General features: G+C 45.0%; 2 protein-coding genes across 2 annotated transcripts; both read right to left on the minus strand.

Annotated features, from left to right (window-relative positions):
• LOC100544311 (arylacetamide deacetylase-like 3) lies at positions 1–4,334 on the minus strand. The gene is made up of 4 exons (XM_010723029.3): positions 4,010–4,334; positions 2,547–2,769; positions 2,272–2,335; positions 1–1,592 (listed from the first exon to the last, which is right to left on the minus strand). The coding sequence occupies exons 1-4, from the start codon at positions 4,184–4,186 to the stop codon at positions 818–820; spliced, it is 1,239 nt and encodes a 412-aa protein (XP_010721331.1). The 5' UTR covers positions 4,187–4,334; the 3' UTR covers positions 1–817.
• A 722-nt stretch (positions 4,335–5,056) lies between these two features.
• On the minus strand, positions 5,057–8,936 carry LOC100544468 (arylacetamide deacetylase-like 3). Its single transcript, XM_003212336.4, has 4 exons — positions 8,694–8,936; positions 7,318–7,534; positions 6,837–6,900; positions 5,057–6,122 (listed from the first exon to the last, which is right to left on the minus strand). Exons 1-4 carry the CDS (start codon positions 8,799–8,801, stop codon positions 5,348–5,350), a joined length of 1,164 nt encoding a protein of 387 aa, XP_003212384.1. The 5' UTR covers positions 8,802–8,936; the 3' UTR covers positions 5,057–5,347.
• Positions 8,937–11,377: the final 2,441 nt, after the last annotated feature.

The raw sequence follows: 11,377 nt of genomic DNA on the forward strand, positions 1-11,377 counted from the left end.
TTTTAAGATTCAAGCCTGGGGTGCATTGCACAAATCGTGGCCAGCAGGGTGAAGGAGATGATCCTCCTCCAATTCTGGGCTCCCCGGTTCAAAAAAGGCAGGGAACTCCCTTAGAAGGAGTACAGCAGAGTGCAATAAAGATGAGTGAGGCCAACTAGGAGCCCCATTCTGTCATGACTGTCTCATACCTTACAAAGTGCCGCTTCCTCTCAACCAATATCTTGCCCCGAGCTCCAGGGGGCATACTGGAGACACCCAAAATTAAATCGGAGTTGATGGAGACCTGGTTATTTTATACTCAGGGCAGCCCTTACTTGCCTCAGGGAGGTGTCCCAAATTGACACAGGCCTGCTGCTGCTGCTCCTCTTGCAGATGTGGTTCTGCCATGCCCCTGTAGGTCAAATCTCTTTGCTAAAACCCTCATGACATGCACTTATTATCTAAATAAAATAAAGGCAAGCTTGCCAAATGAACATCACAAAGATCCTGACTCTAATCCACAGGAATTATTAAATCCCAGTTATTCCATTGACAATGCTGACATGGAAGCAAATCACCGTTTAATTAAATCTAAGGAATCAATCAGGTGCTGATTAGTTGGAAAAGGGACTGAAAAGCAACACTGGAAAGGCTAACTTGTCAATGGTCTCACAATGACAGTGATCACTGTTCAATTATTGCATTTGAAGTTCTGCAAGTTCAAAATTGATATTGTACCCATAGAGGGGTATCATTTTGTTGCTGACAATTACCATCCAAGCTTTGGGAGCATCCACTAATTTCTGAGATGCAGAAACATAACCAAGGAAAACTTCTTCTAAAGGCCTTTTATGAATTGAACAACTCTGTCCAATCCCCTTTTTCCGGATGGAAACGACAACCACCCATAATCATAGAAGCTTATTATTGCGTGGAACCCATCCTCGAGGTGGCACCAGGTCACTGGGACTCCGTTGTCCTCCAACCTCTTCTTGTACAGCAAGCCATCGTCTCTTAGTACATCATACTCACATGTTAAGATGAAGGACTCAGGCAGCTGCTGAATAACAGCATCTTCAGCTAGCAGGGGGCACAGGCTGGGCTCAGAAATTCTTTCAAATTTCTTAAATATTTCGGCTGTGATGTCACGAGTTTTTTGTGGGTTGTATCCTCTTGCCTTAAACCTCTCAGGGATGTTGTTTGGGCTCACCCATTTTTTGTACTTCTGTCTCATTTCCGGAGAAACATGATGTCCCTTCAGGACATCTTGCTTGTGTGATGCATCCCCATGTAAGTACAGCAAAGCAAAGAAAGCAGCGCGTTCCCGGAGTAAGAGAGGGACTCCCCGATTTTGCTGGTAGGATGGTAAATCCATGTCCACGGCCTGAAGACCCGGGTAGATCAAGATCTGAGCACGCAGCCTGGGGAGGTCTGCTCTGCCTGCCAGGGTCTGGCTAACAGCAGCAGCTAGATTGCCCCCAGCACTGTCCCCACAGACACTGATCTGTGCAGAATCCACCCCATAGTGCTCTGCATTCCTCATAAAGTGTACGGTAGCATGAAGACAGTCTTCATATGCAGCAGGGTATTTGTGCTCAGGAGCTAAACGATACCTAACGCACGGAAAGAAATAAGAGTGAGATGGAAACGTAATTAGGATTACAGTTTTCTAGCACCTTGCATTTCCCTATGCTATCTGTAGTGTTTTCACTTCAGCAGCACCAACCAAAGAGCCCACTGTCATTCACTGTCTGCTAAGCACGTCGCCTTCCACATCTGTGGGTTGAGGGACCTGGTCAGTGGGCATGGCGGGGATGGGCTGATGATGGACTGCATGATCTCAATGGTCTTTTTGACCTTTATGACTCTGAGATTCTATGAATTATCACAGGGAAGCAACAGCCAGGAGGATGAAGTTGCAAAGGTGTAGCACTGCTGTGATCTTCTGAGATAAGGTTTGAGCAGGTGTGGTGCAAGCTCACTGCAGTCTGCTGGTGTGGTATGGGAATTCAATCAGCCTGCACCTCATCTTCACTTAGGATATTTCCCTTGAAAATTCTGGAGTTTGGAGGGAAGGAAAGGGAAGGAAGGAAGGAAAAGGAAGGAAGAAAAGAAAAGGAAGGAAGGGGAAGGAAGGAAAGGAAGAAAACAGTGGGAAGGGAAGGGAAGGGAAGGGAAGGGAAGGGAAGGGAAGGGAAGGGGAAGGGAAGGGGAAGGGAAGGGAAGGGAAGGGAAGGGAAGGGAAGGGAAGGGAAATCACCCACTACCTTGGGCAGTGCAGACCTAACTCACCCAACAGACACAACCACAGAGCCGCTCTCTCTGGCGATGTAACGGCAGATGTTGTCATGGGAATCTGCAAGAAATTGGGGTGCGTGGGCTGCCTGCTCCCAGCTAGGTGCTCGGCTCTGTCCCTCTCAGCCCTTCACACTCTTCACCCCTGTTTCTCCCTCTGCCCCCTCAGCCGCATCACCTCCCTGTGAGGCAGCCCAGAGCCCCTCGCTGCCTGAAACTGGGCCGGTTCCATCCCTTCTCCCAGCTGTCTGGGCAGAATTCTCCCTCCCTACCGATGCTGCAGTAAATCCAACCACCTCCGTGGAAAAAGATGATGGCAGGCCTCAGGGCAGCAGATGGCACACGGGGACGGGGCAGGTAGAGTCGCACCGGCACTCCACCAAAGTGCATGTCCTGCAGGCACAGCTGTGGCTCCGGGCCCCGCTTCTTCCCTGAGCGCATGTAGCGGGTGAAGGTGATCTCTGTGCACACTCCCATCTTCTCCAAGATCTTGCCCTGTTTGGAGGAAGGGGTAGGCAGTGAGGGAGCCACAGGGAGCATGCAGACACGGGAGAGGATGCCCTGTGCAGATGTTGTGTTCCAAGGTTTCCCAAGAGGTGCTATCTTATCAGCTTTAAAAGCGCCCAGTCTCCCACCAGTGTGACTGGAAAACCCAGTGAATGGCCTGAAAACATCATCTGTGCTTAGCTAAAGTGCAGCCAAAGCCATCTTGCTGTTCATAAATCTTTCATTTAAATGGAGTGAGGGAGGATGGGCTCGGTTTGGGCTCTCGCAGATGGCTTCATCCTGACATGGTAGGCAATCCTATCAGAGACAGAGATATCTGAGGTCTGATAGAAAGGATCTGACAAAAAACATCCTCTGAAGTCAACCAAAAAAAGGAAGGAAAGGAAATCCTTCACTGAAGTGTTAATGTAGCCCACAGGAATCTGGCATTTCATAGACTCATAGAATGACTTGGAAGCGACCTTAAGATCACCCAGTTCCAACCCCTGCCATGGGCTGGGTGTCCCCCATCAGCTCAGGCTGTCCAGGGCCCATGCATGACCTTGAGCACCTCCAGGGATGGGGCACCCACAGCTCTCTGGAACTTCTACCTAACATCCAACCTAAATCACCCCTCTATAGTTGAGAAACATTCCCCCTTGTCCTATCTCTGTCAGATCATGTAAAAATTCAATCCACCTCCTGCTTTTAAGCTTCCTTCAAGTACTGGAAGGCTGCATTGAGATCTCCCCAGAGCCTTCTCCAGGCTGAACAAGCCCAGCTCCCCAGCCTTTCTCCATAGGAGAGGTGCTCCAACCTGTGCATCCTCACAGCCCTCCTCTGGACCTGCTCCAATAGTCCCACATCCCTCCTGTGCTGGATGCAGAGCTGCAGTTGGGACCTCATAATGGCAGAACAGAGGGAGACAATCCGCCCCCTTTCCCTGTAGGTCACTTTTCTTTTCCTGCCGCCCAGGATACAGATGGTCTTCTGGGCTGCAAGTGCACACTACTGCCTTATGTTCAGTTTTTCACCCATCAGGACCTCCAAGTCCTTCCTTCTCCCTAGGGCTGCTCTCAATGAGTTCTTTTCCCACTCTGTACTCATATCTGGGATTGCCTCAACAATCCAAGATATATATTTGCACATATATAAACTGTTATATATATATATATATTTACACGTATAACCTAACAGAAAATAACACTTAAAGCTCACTTCTAACAGAAATCATGGCAAAGTAACTCACCACAGCAGATGTGAAAACCATATGTGCATGGACAGCACGAAGCTTTCCAGGTTGATCCACTCCAGGAGGGATGTGGACATTGGGAAAGTCCACTTGAAGCGTTCTTATAATTGCTAATGTGAACAAAGCAGTAAAAACCACCAGCAGTACCACTAACAGTATATAAAAAAATTCCATTTCACTTAGCTGAAGGTGGGTTGTTCCTACACTTATCTTTGATGCAGGTGACAAGGACCGATGGAGCAGCCCAAATTAAAACACTTCTCCCAGGTGCCACACTTAAAAATCCTTGGAAAGGTTGTGCAAGGTGCCAGCACGCATCACATCGGAAAAGGGACAGAAGAGAATGTGTTTGATTTCCTGTTTAGCTGCTCAATAATTGTGGGATTGATACAGGGACTGGTACACGACATGGCACTCTTGGATTGCGGATGATAGGATCAGCTGTTCAGAGAGAGCAGTTAATTAGTGAAGTCCTAGTTTGTGATGTGTTGCTATTTACATGAAGAGTGAGCCAACTAGCGTGGAGGTTAGATCAGCTCCTGCATATGATCTGCAGGCACAACGTACTCCTTCCTGTGCTACAGACCTTCTTTGAGTAGCGTGGAATAAATGGTATTAAAAGGGCATTTAGAAAGGAAAAAGCTGCTAGCACGGGCTTCACAAAAATAAATGCGTTGGCCTTATTTTCTTGTTGGAGTATTTAAATATAGGAACAAGTTTTTCAGCTTACTCATGTTTGATAGGTGTAGAAATACACGTGGAGCATCTCCACTGTAATTTGCACAAAGCCATTAAAAGTAGCTCTGTCAAGGATTGCTGCAATTCTGATTCCATTGATTCAGCTTGAAATATCATTTAGCTACACTTAACCCATAGAAATATTATGGAACTGGTGGCTGGGACACTTAGGCTTAGATACTGCACGTATAACATAAAATAAAGGCAATACGTCACTGGACTGCAATATCAGTACCTTTCTCCTCTGCCAAAACACATTTAGTCTTCTGGGAAGAGTAAAACCACGGATTGTAAGTGAATAAAATGGGCAAGACCAGATGTTGATTTAAAATTTTACAGCATCTTTAATATTTACTGAGAGAGCAGCAAGTGCCTCATTGAAATAGATCATTAAGACAGGCAGACTGCACATGAAACAGTGCTGGAAGAAACGCTCACCATTTTTTCTTTTCAAAATGTCCTTTATCAGTAGTCATAATGTCATAATTGCTCTTTAACATAATTGCTCTTTAACTCTTGTCCTACGATGGAATTCAGAAACGTAAGAAACTCAAAGAAAAACAGTAATTTTAACAGAAGGAATAGAAGAGTATTTCTCTATAAATTTTTTAGGAAGTTCACAATATTGTCCAGACCCCTTTTTCCAGAGGAAAACGACATCCATTCACTATTAAATGAGTTGATGATTCCATGGAACCCATCCTCGAGGTGGCACCAGGTCACTGGGACTCCGTTGTCCTCCAACCTCTTCTTGTACAGCAAGCCATCATCCCTCAGCACATCATATTCACAAGTCAAGATGAAGGACTCGGGCAGCTGGTGAACAACAGCATCTTCTGCTAGCAGGGGGCACAGGTTGGGCTCACAGAACCGCTTCACCGTCTCATAAACCTCAGTTGAGCAATCGAGTAACACATGTGGCTTGTAGCCCCTGGCTTTAAACCTCTCAGGGATGTAATCTTCACTCACCCACTTCCTATAATTTAATTTAATATCTATAGGGATATGTGAACCCTCCAGGACTTGTTCCAGATTTGACGCGTTCCCGTTTAGGTATTGTAACACATAGAAAGCAGCACGTTCTTGGAATAAGAGAGGGACTGCCTGATTTTGCTTGTAGGATGGCAAATTGAAGTCCAGTGCCTGAAGTAGTGGGTAGATCAGGATCTGAGCACGCAGCCTGGGGAGGTCTGCTCTGCCTGCCAGGGTCTGGCTAACAGCAGCAGCTAGATTGCCCCCAGCACTGTCCCCACAGACACTGATCTGAGCAGGATCCACCCCATAGTGCTCTGCATTCCTCATAAAGTGTACGGTAGCATGAAGACAGTCTTCATATGCAGCAGGGTATTTGTGCTCAGGAGCTAAACGATACCTAATGCATGGAAGGAGACAACATGTAGGAAAAGGAATGATACTAATGATAAATGTACTGCTGAAAATAGTAGTTCTTGCCACCAGTGATACCACGATTACCTTTCCATTTCTCCATGGGTTGTCATAAAACAGCTTGTGACTAGCAAGGCCAGGTGATGGAGGCTAACTGTGTTGGGTCATCGTCTGTTTATGGCATTGCTCAGGTCTTGAACAACTCAGGAGTACTCAGCTGCTATCTACATCCAGGTTCTGGACTGACCCTTAATCATTTCATGCTTTCCATGTGTCAGATAGCACTATTTCCTTTCTGTGTGTTCATTAGTCCTCATCATCCAAATAGTTGTCAATGTATTGATGATAATATTAGCTTGCCATTCATGTAATGCTTCTGTAAGCATCAAGTAGTTTCTTTGAGTGAGGATTAAATAGAATACTGGACTTACTCTGTTTACTATCGATTTCTAGATGGGAATTAAGAACATGTCCTACTTTTTCCAGTTAGATACCCAGAAGTATTATTTGATTTAATCAGGTGATAAAATTCTGAGTCAGTCTTAGCTGGCTCCGAATGAGAGCAATGCAAATTTGTAAAATCACACATCCCACAGAAATATTCCTCTGGTTACAGCTGTCACCATGATCATGGAGGCTGTAAGGTGTTATTCACAGTATAGAAAATAATCCTTAAAACATGGCATGAATAAAGACTCACCCAACAGACACAACCACCGATTCACTTCCTCGGGCAAGAGAGCGGCACAGGCTTTCATGGGTCTCTGAAAGAAACATTTTCATGTGGGGTTTCTGTTGTGTTATTCTTTGGTTGTTTTCATCTGTGTTTTGTTGTTCGTGGGGCTTTTTTTCATCAAGAGTTCTAATGCTGTCCGTTACTTAAGGCAATGAATTGCAAGGAAGAAGCATGCCTTTTCTGTGCCTCTTCCGGCAGATCTTTTTTACCCTTTGATCTTCTCCTTTCGTTATGTTTGGTGCTTTCCCCTCGTATCTCATTGTCTTTTCTTTAGGAAAAATCACGTAAAGCGTAGCAGATATTACAGCAAGACTTAGAAGAGTGCATCTGTGTTTGTACTCAAATTTCATAACAGCTACAGGTTAAGCAACTATCAACCTTATCATTGACGTGGAAGCTACTTTTTAAACTAAATTACAATAATTTCTTCTGATAGATATCTTACCAAGGCTTCCAAACACCCATCCTCCTCCATGGAAAAACATTACTCCTGTTCTTGGGCTGGCAGATGGAGCCTTGGGCTGGTAAATCCTCACAGGCACTTTCTCAAACCACAGGTCCTCGATGAAGAGCTTCTGGTCTGCTCCCAGAGCCTTAATGCCTTGCACATACCGAACAAAGCTGATCTGGCTACAGATGCCAATCTTTTCCAAAATCTTTCCCTGTTCAAACACACACCAAAAAAAAATGGAGAATTCACTCAGGAGATTCTGTATTTTTCAATGCAAAGGAACTGCGTGGGCAATGAATGAAATTATTTATTTTGGTGTCCTCCAAACAGAAATGGAACAACTACGGAGTCGTTCTCACCTCAATATTGACCCTGTTTGTTTGTTTTTTCATACTGTGTTACATTGCAGCACACATTCTGGTTTATGGTACCAGTGGGCAGGTGACAAAAGGAGAACTGGCTTTTCCAGGTGCTTAAGTGAAGTCTTTCTGATTATATCTTGTACTGAACTGAAGCATGAGAACACACATGCTGGAGTTCTTTAGTATTGTCCTCTACAATCAGGAATATTCCTGACTGAGAAATATACATATACAAATATATTTTTTTCATCTTAAATAATTTGTCTCTCTTGGAGGTGCTTAAGTAATTTATTGAGTGCGTGCACAACTTCTCACATATTCTTGACACCCCTATTAGCATCTATCATTACCTCTATCATTCTTGGTTCAGTGAGATCCTTTGTCAGCACAGCCAATCAGAAATCGGGTGCTGCTAACAGCCTAAGCCCTTGTTTGCTCTTTGATCCCATCCAAACAAGCTTGCTTAGCTGCTCATAAGTTACAAATATGTGGGGAGGTGGAATTCTTTCAGCCCCTCTTGGGCAACCTCCCCCAGTTTTGTCACTTGTTTCACAAAGATCAAACCCTTTCCCCAAACCAGTAGTTCAGTCTGTAATTTTATCTTCAAAACAAACACAAAACCCTTCCCTCCCAAGCCCAAACAAAGCTTGAAAGCATGCCTCCAAGGACATTGGCTACATTCTGAGCCTTGAATGGAAACAGCTTCTATTTCATTTCTAAGTATTCTTCTTCAACTTCTTGCTAGGTTAGCACAATTCACAGTAGAGGCACAGTCAGGCTCTCTAACCCCTGTGTTAGGCAGTGCTTGTGTACTGCCTCATGTAAGAGCTGGGCATAATCTGATTCTAATGAGGTAGTGCAATGTGAAGAATCTGATAAAGGATTTCTTTAGCAAAACTCAGCTCTAAATGCAACTTCCTGCACGCTAGCTATGCCTTGCATGGCAAAGTTCTAGCCTTGCATTAAGGTTCACCATTCTCCCCATCACAATCACACAAGGTAACTTACCACCACAGCTGTGCTTATCAAAATAACATGAATGATTCGGAGCTTCACGGGTTCATTCACTCCAGGAGGAATTTCAGAGTTGGAGAAATCAAAATTAATTGCCGCCATGACCAACAGTATCAATCCAGCAACAAAAACTAGCCAGGAAAAGCACGAGGATCGTGTAAATAGCTGCCATTTTGCAGAGCTGTGGACAAAGTGATCTGCAATGTCTTTGATTTGACTTTCCCCGATATCTTTGGCTTCTTACTTCCTGATTCTTAATTGCCTTTGTTTGTCAGAAGGCTGCCCTGGTAAAAAGCTTTTCTCCTCCCTTTTGCAAATACATTACTGTGTGTTCCTCTCCCACCCTCCCTCTGCATGCTCCCTTTATTTCACAAAAGATAAATCAAGTTCTGAATTCTGTTAGAAGACCTATGCCAGTAATATTTTGGAATTTTTGCAGGAAAATTGGCAGGGAAGGAGTGTAACGAATCAACTGCATTAAAATCGATTAGGGGTGGAGAAAAGACACGAGGTGTTCGTATTCCTTGAGTCTGTGGCACTATCAAATACATTTCATAGAATCATAGAATCACAGAATGGCCTGGGTTGCAAAGGACCACAGTGCTCATCCAGTTCCAACCCCCTGCTGTGTGCAGGTCGCCAACCAGCAGCCCAGGCTGCCCAGAGCCACATCCAGCCTGGCCTTGAATGCCTGCAGGGATGGGGATCCACAGCCTCCTTGGGCAACCTGTTCCAGTGCCTCACCACCCTCTGAGTGAAAAACTTCCTCCTAATATCCAACCTAAACCTCCCCTGTCTCAGTTTAAGACCATTCCCTTTATCCTATCACTATTCAACTATCCATTTCAGAAGAAGATTGTCTAGAGGTGCTTGTCCCGTGTTTTTCAAATCTGTAGAGGTACCTCTGTACATTGAGGGATATGAAATGGCAGCAGGCACAGGGCAGTGATTGTTCCCCTGCACTCAGCTCTGGTGAGGCCGCACCTTGAGTGCTGTGTCCAGTTTTGGGCCCCTCACTGCAAGAAAGACATGGAGGCCCTGGAGCGGGTTGAAAGAAGGACAACAAAGCTGTGAGGGGTCTGGAGCACAGCCTGATGAGGAGCGGCTGAAGGAGCTGGGATTGCTCAGTGTGGAGAAGAGGAGGCGCAGGGCAGACCTCATTGCTCTCTAGAACTGCCTGAAGGGAGGTTGTAGTGAGCTGGGGGTCGGCCTCTTCTCTTGTGGAACAGTGATAGGACTGGAGGGAATGGCTTCAAGGGAGATTCAGGCTGGATGTTAGGAAATACTGCTTGTCTGAAAGAGTGGTCAGGCAGTGGAATGGGCTGCACAGGGAGGTGTGGAGTCACCGACCCTGGAGGTGTTCAAGGAACGTTTGGACGTTGTGTTGAGGACATGGTTTAGTGAGAACTATTGGTGATGGGTGGGTGGTTGGGCTGGATGATCTTGTAGGTCTTTTCCAACCCTGGTGATTCTCTGATTCTGTGAAATGTGTTCATTTAGCATCTCGTTTCCCCTCCCTGTCCATGTCCATTTAGTTAGTGGGAAGTTATTACCGTACATATGGCAATCATTGCAAATCAACCAGTAAAGAAAAGATATTAATCTGCAGCTGGGAGAGTGCTGAATGATCTGTTAGATGGGTCTGAGTTTTGCCTTGAATTCAAACAGAGGTACTTCTCTATTTTGACTAGATAATAAATGTTCTCTTATTCTTTAGAATATAATTAAGAGAACAGGAAATAAAATTAAGTGCTTATCTTTCAACTTGTCCTTGGCTTCAGTATTCAGTATTCAGTGTTGTTTTTTAAATGCCTCTTGCCTAGCTCTACTCAGGCTTAGCTCTGCAGAGTGCAGCATGAAGAACTCTTCCTATTGACATGAGCTGTAAACACTGCATTGCAATCGGCCCCATCCTCCATTGCTTGGCAATTACAGTTCTCTTTATGCTTCTCTAAACCTCTGTGGAATTATCACAGCCTATCTCATGAGTTGGGTCATTTGTTCTTCGTTCACTGTTTCTCTCTAATGTTTTCCAGTGTTATTTTTTCTGATTTCACACCTTTCTTCATTATTGTTAACACAAGGGCATCTAATAGCTTTGTATTTGTTCAGCCAGCTTTTCCTGCTTGTTCTTTGCTTGTGTCTGGTTAAAAAGTTATCCAAAAAAACTGGCATCAGCAATAGTGCTTAAATTTTTCCCCTGTGGACAGGATGGGAATTTTAGTTGAAAGATTTCTAGTTTTCTCCATTCCTATATTGTTATTCTAAATAATTTCTTCCCTGGAACAAGGAGCTGGTTGTCATAAAGCCAACAACAACGACTGCATTCATTTGAATGCATGGTTAATAAAACAGTAGAGGAGGCTGAGTTTAGATTCATGATCAGGTTGTCTCGTATCAGGTAAACTCCAGTGACTTCAGGGGGTTGGAACTGGATGAGAGAGGCTGTGGATGCCCCATTCCTGCAGGCATTCAAGGCCAGGCTGGATGTGGCTCTGGGCAGCCTGGGCTGCTGGTTGGTGACCTGCACACAGCAGGGGGTTGGAACTGGATGAGCACTGTGGTCCTTTTCAACCCAGGCCATTCTATGATTCTGTGATTCTATGATTCTGTGATCTTTGATGTCTCTCCCAACCCAACCATTCGATGATTCAGCATGCTTTCCCATATGAGGCAAT

The sequence above is a fragment of the Meleagris gallopavo genome, chromosome 23 (genome assembly GCF_000146605.3).
Source record: "Meleagris gallopavo isolate NT-WF06-2002-E0010 breed Aviagen turkey brand Nicholas breeding stock chromosome 23, Turkey_5.1, whole genome shotgun sequence".
NCBI lineage: Eukaryota > Metazoa > Chordata > Aves > Galliformes > Phasianidae > Meleagris > Meleagris gallopavo.

Excerpts from the sequence above, each read along its gene's own strand:
- LOC100544311 (XM_010723029.3), bottom strand. The coding sequence starts at position 4,186 with ATGGAATTTTTTTATATACTGTTAGTGGTACTGCTGGTGGTTTTTACT. Across the intron at positions 2,770-4,009 it reads TGGTTTTCACATCTGCTGTG|GGCAAGATCTTGGAGAAGAT; the intron begins GTGAGTTACTTT and ends TCCTCCAAACAG. Across the intron at positions 2,336-2,546 it reads TTGGATTTACTGCAGCATCG|ATTCCCATGACAACATCTGC; the intron begins GTAGGGAGGGAG and ends AATTTCTTGCAG.
- LOC100544468 (XM_003212336.4), bottom strand. The coding sequence starts at position 8,801 with ATGGCGGCAATTAATTTTGATTTCTCCAACTCTGAAATTCCTCCTGGA. Across the intron at positions 6,901-7,317 it reads ATGGGTGTTTGGAAGCCTTG|AGACCCATGAAAGCCTGTGC; the intron begins GTAAGATATCTA and ends TGTTTCTTTCAG. Across the intron at positions 6,123-6,836 it reads TCGGTGGTTGTGTCTGTTGG|GTATCGTTTAGCTCCTGAGC; the intron begins GTGAGTCTTTAT and ends TCCATGCATTAG.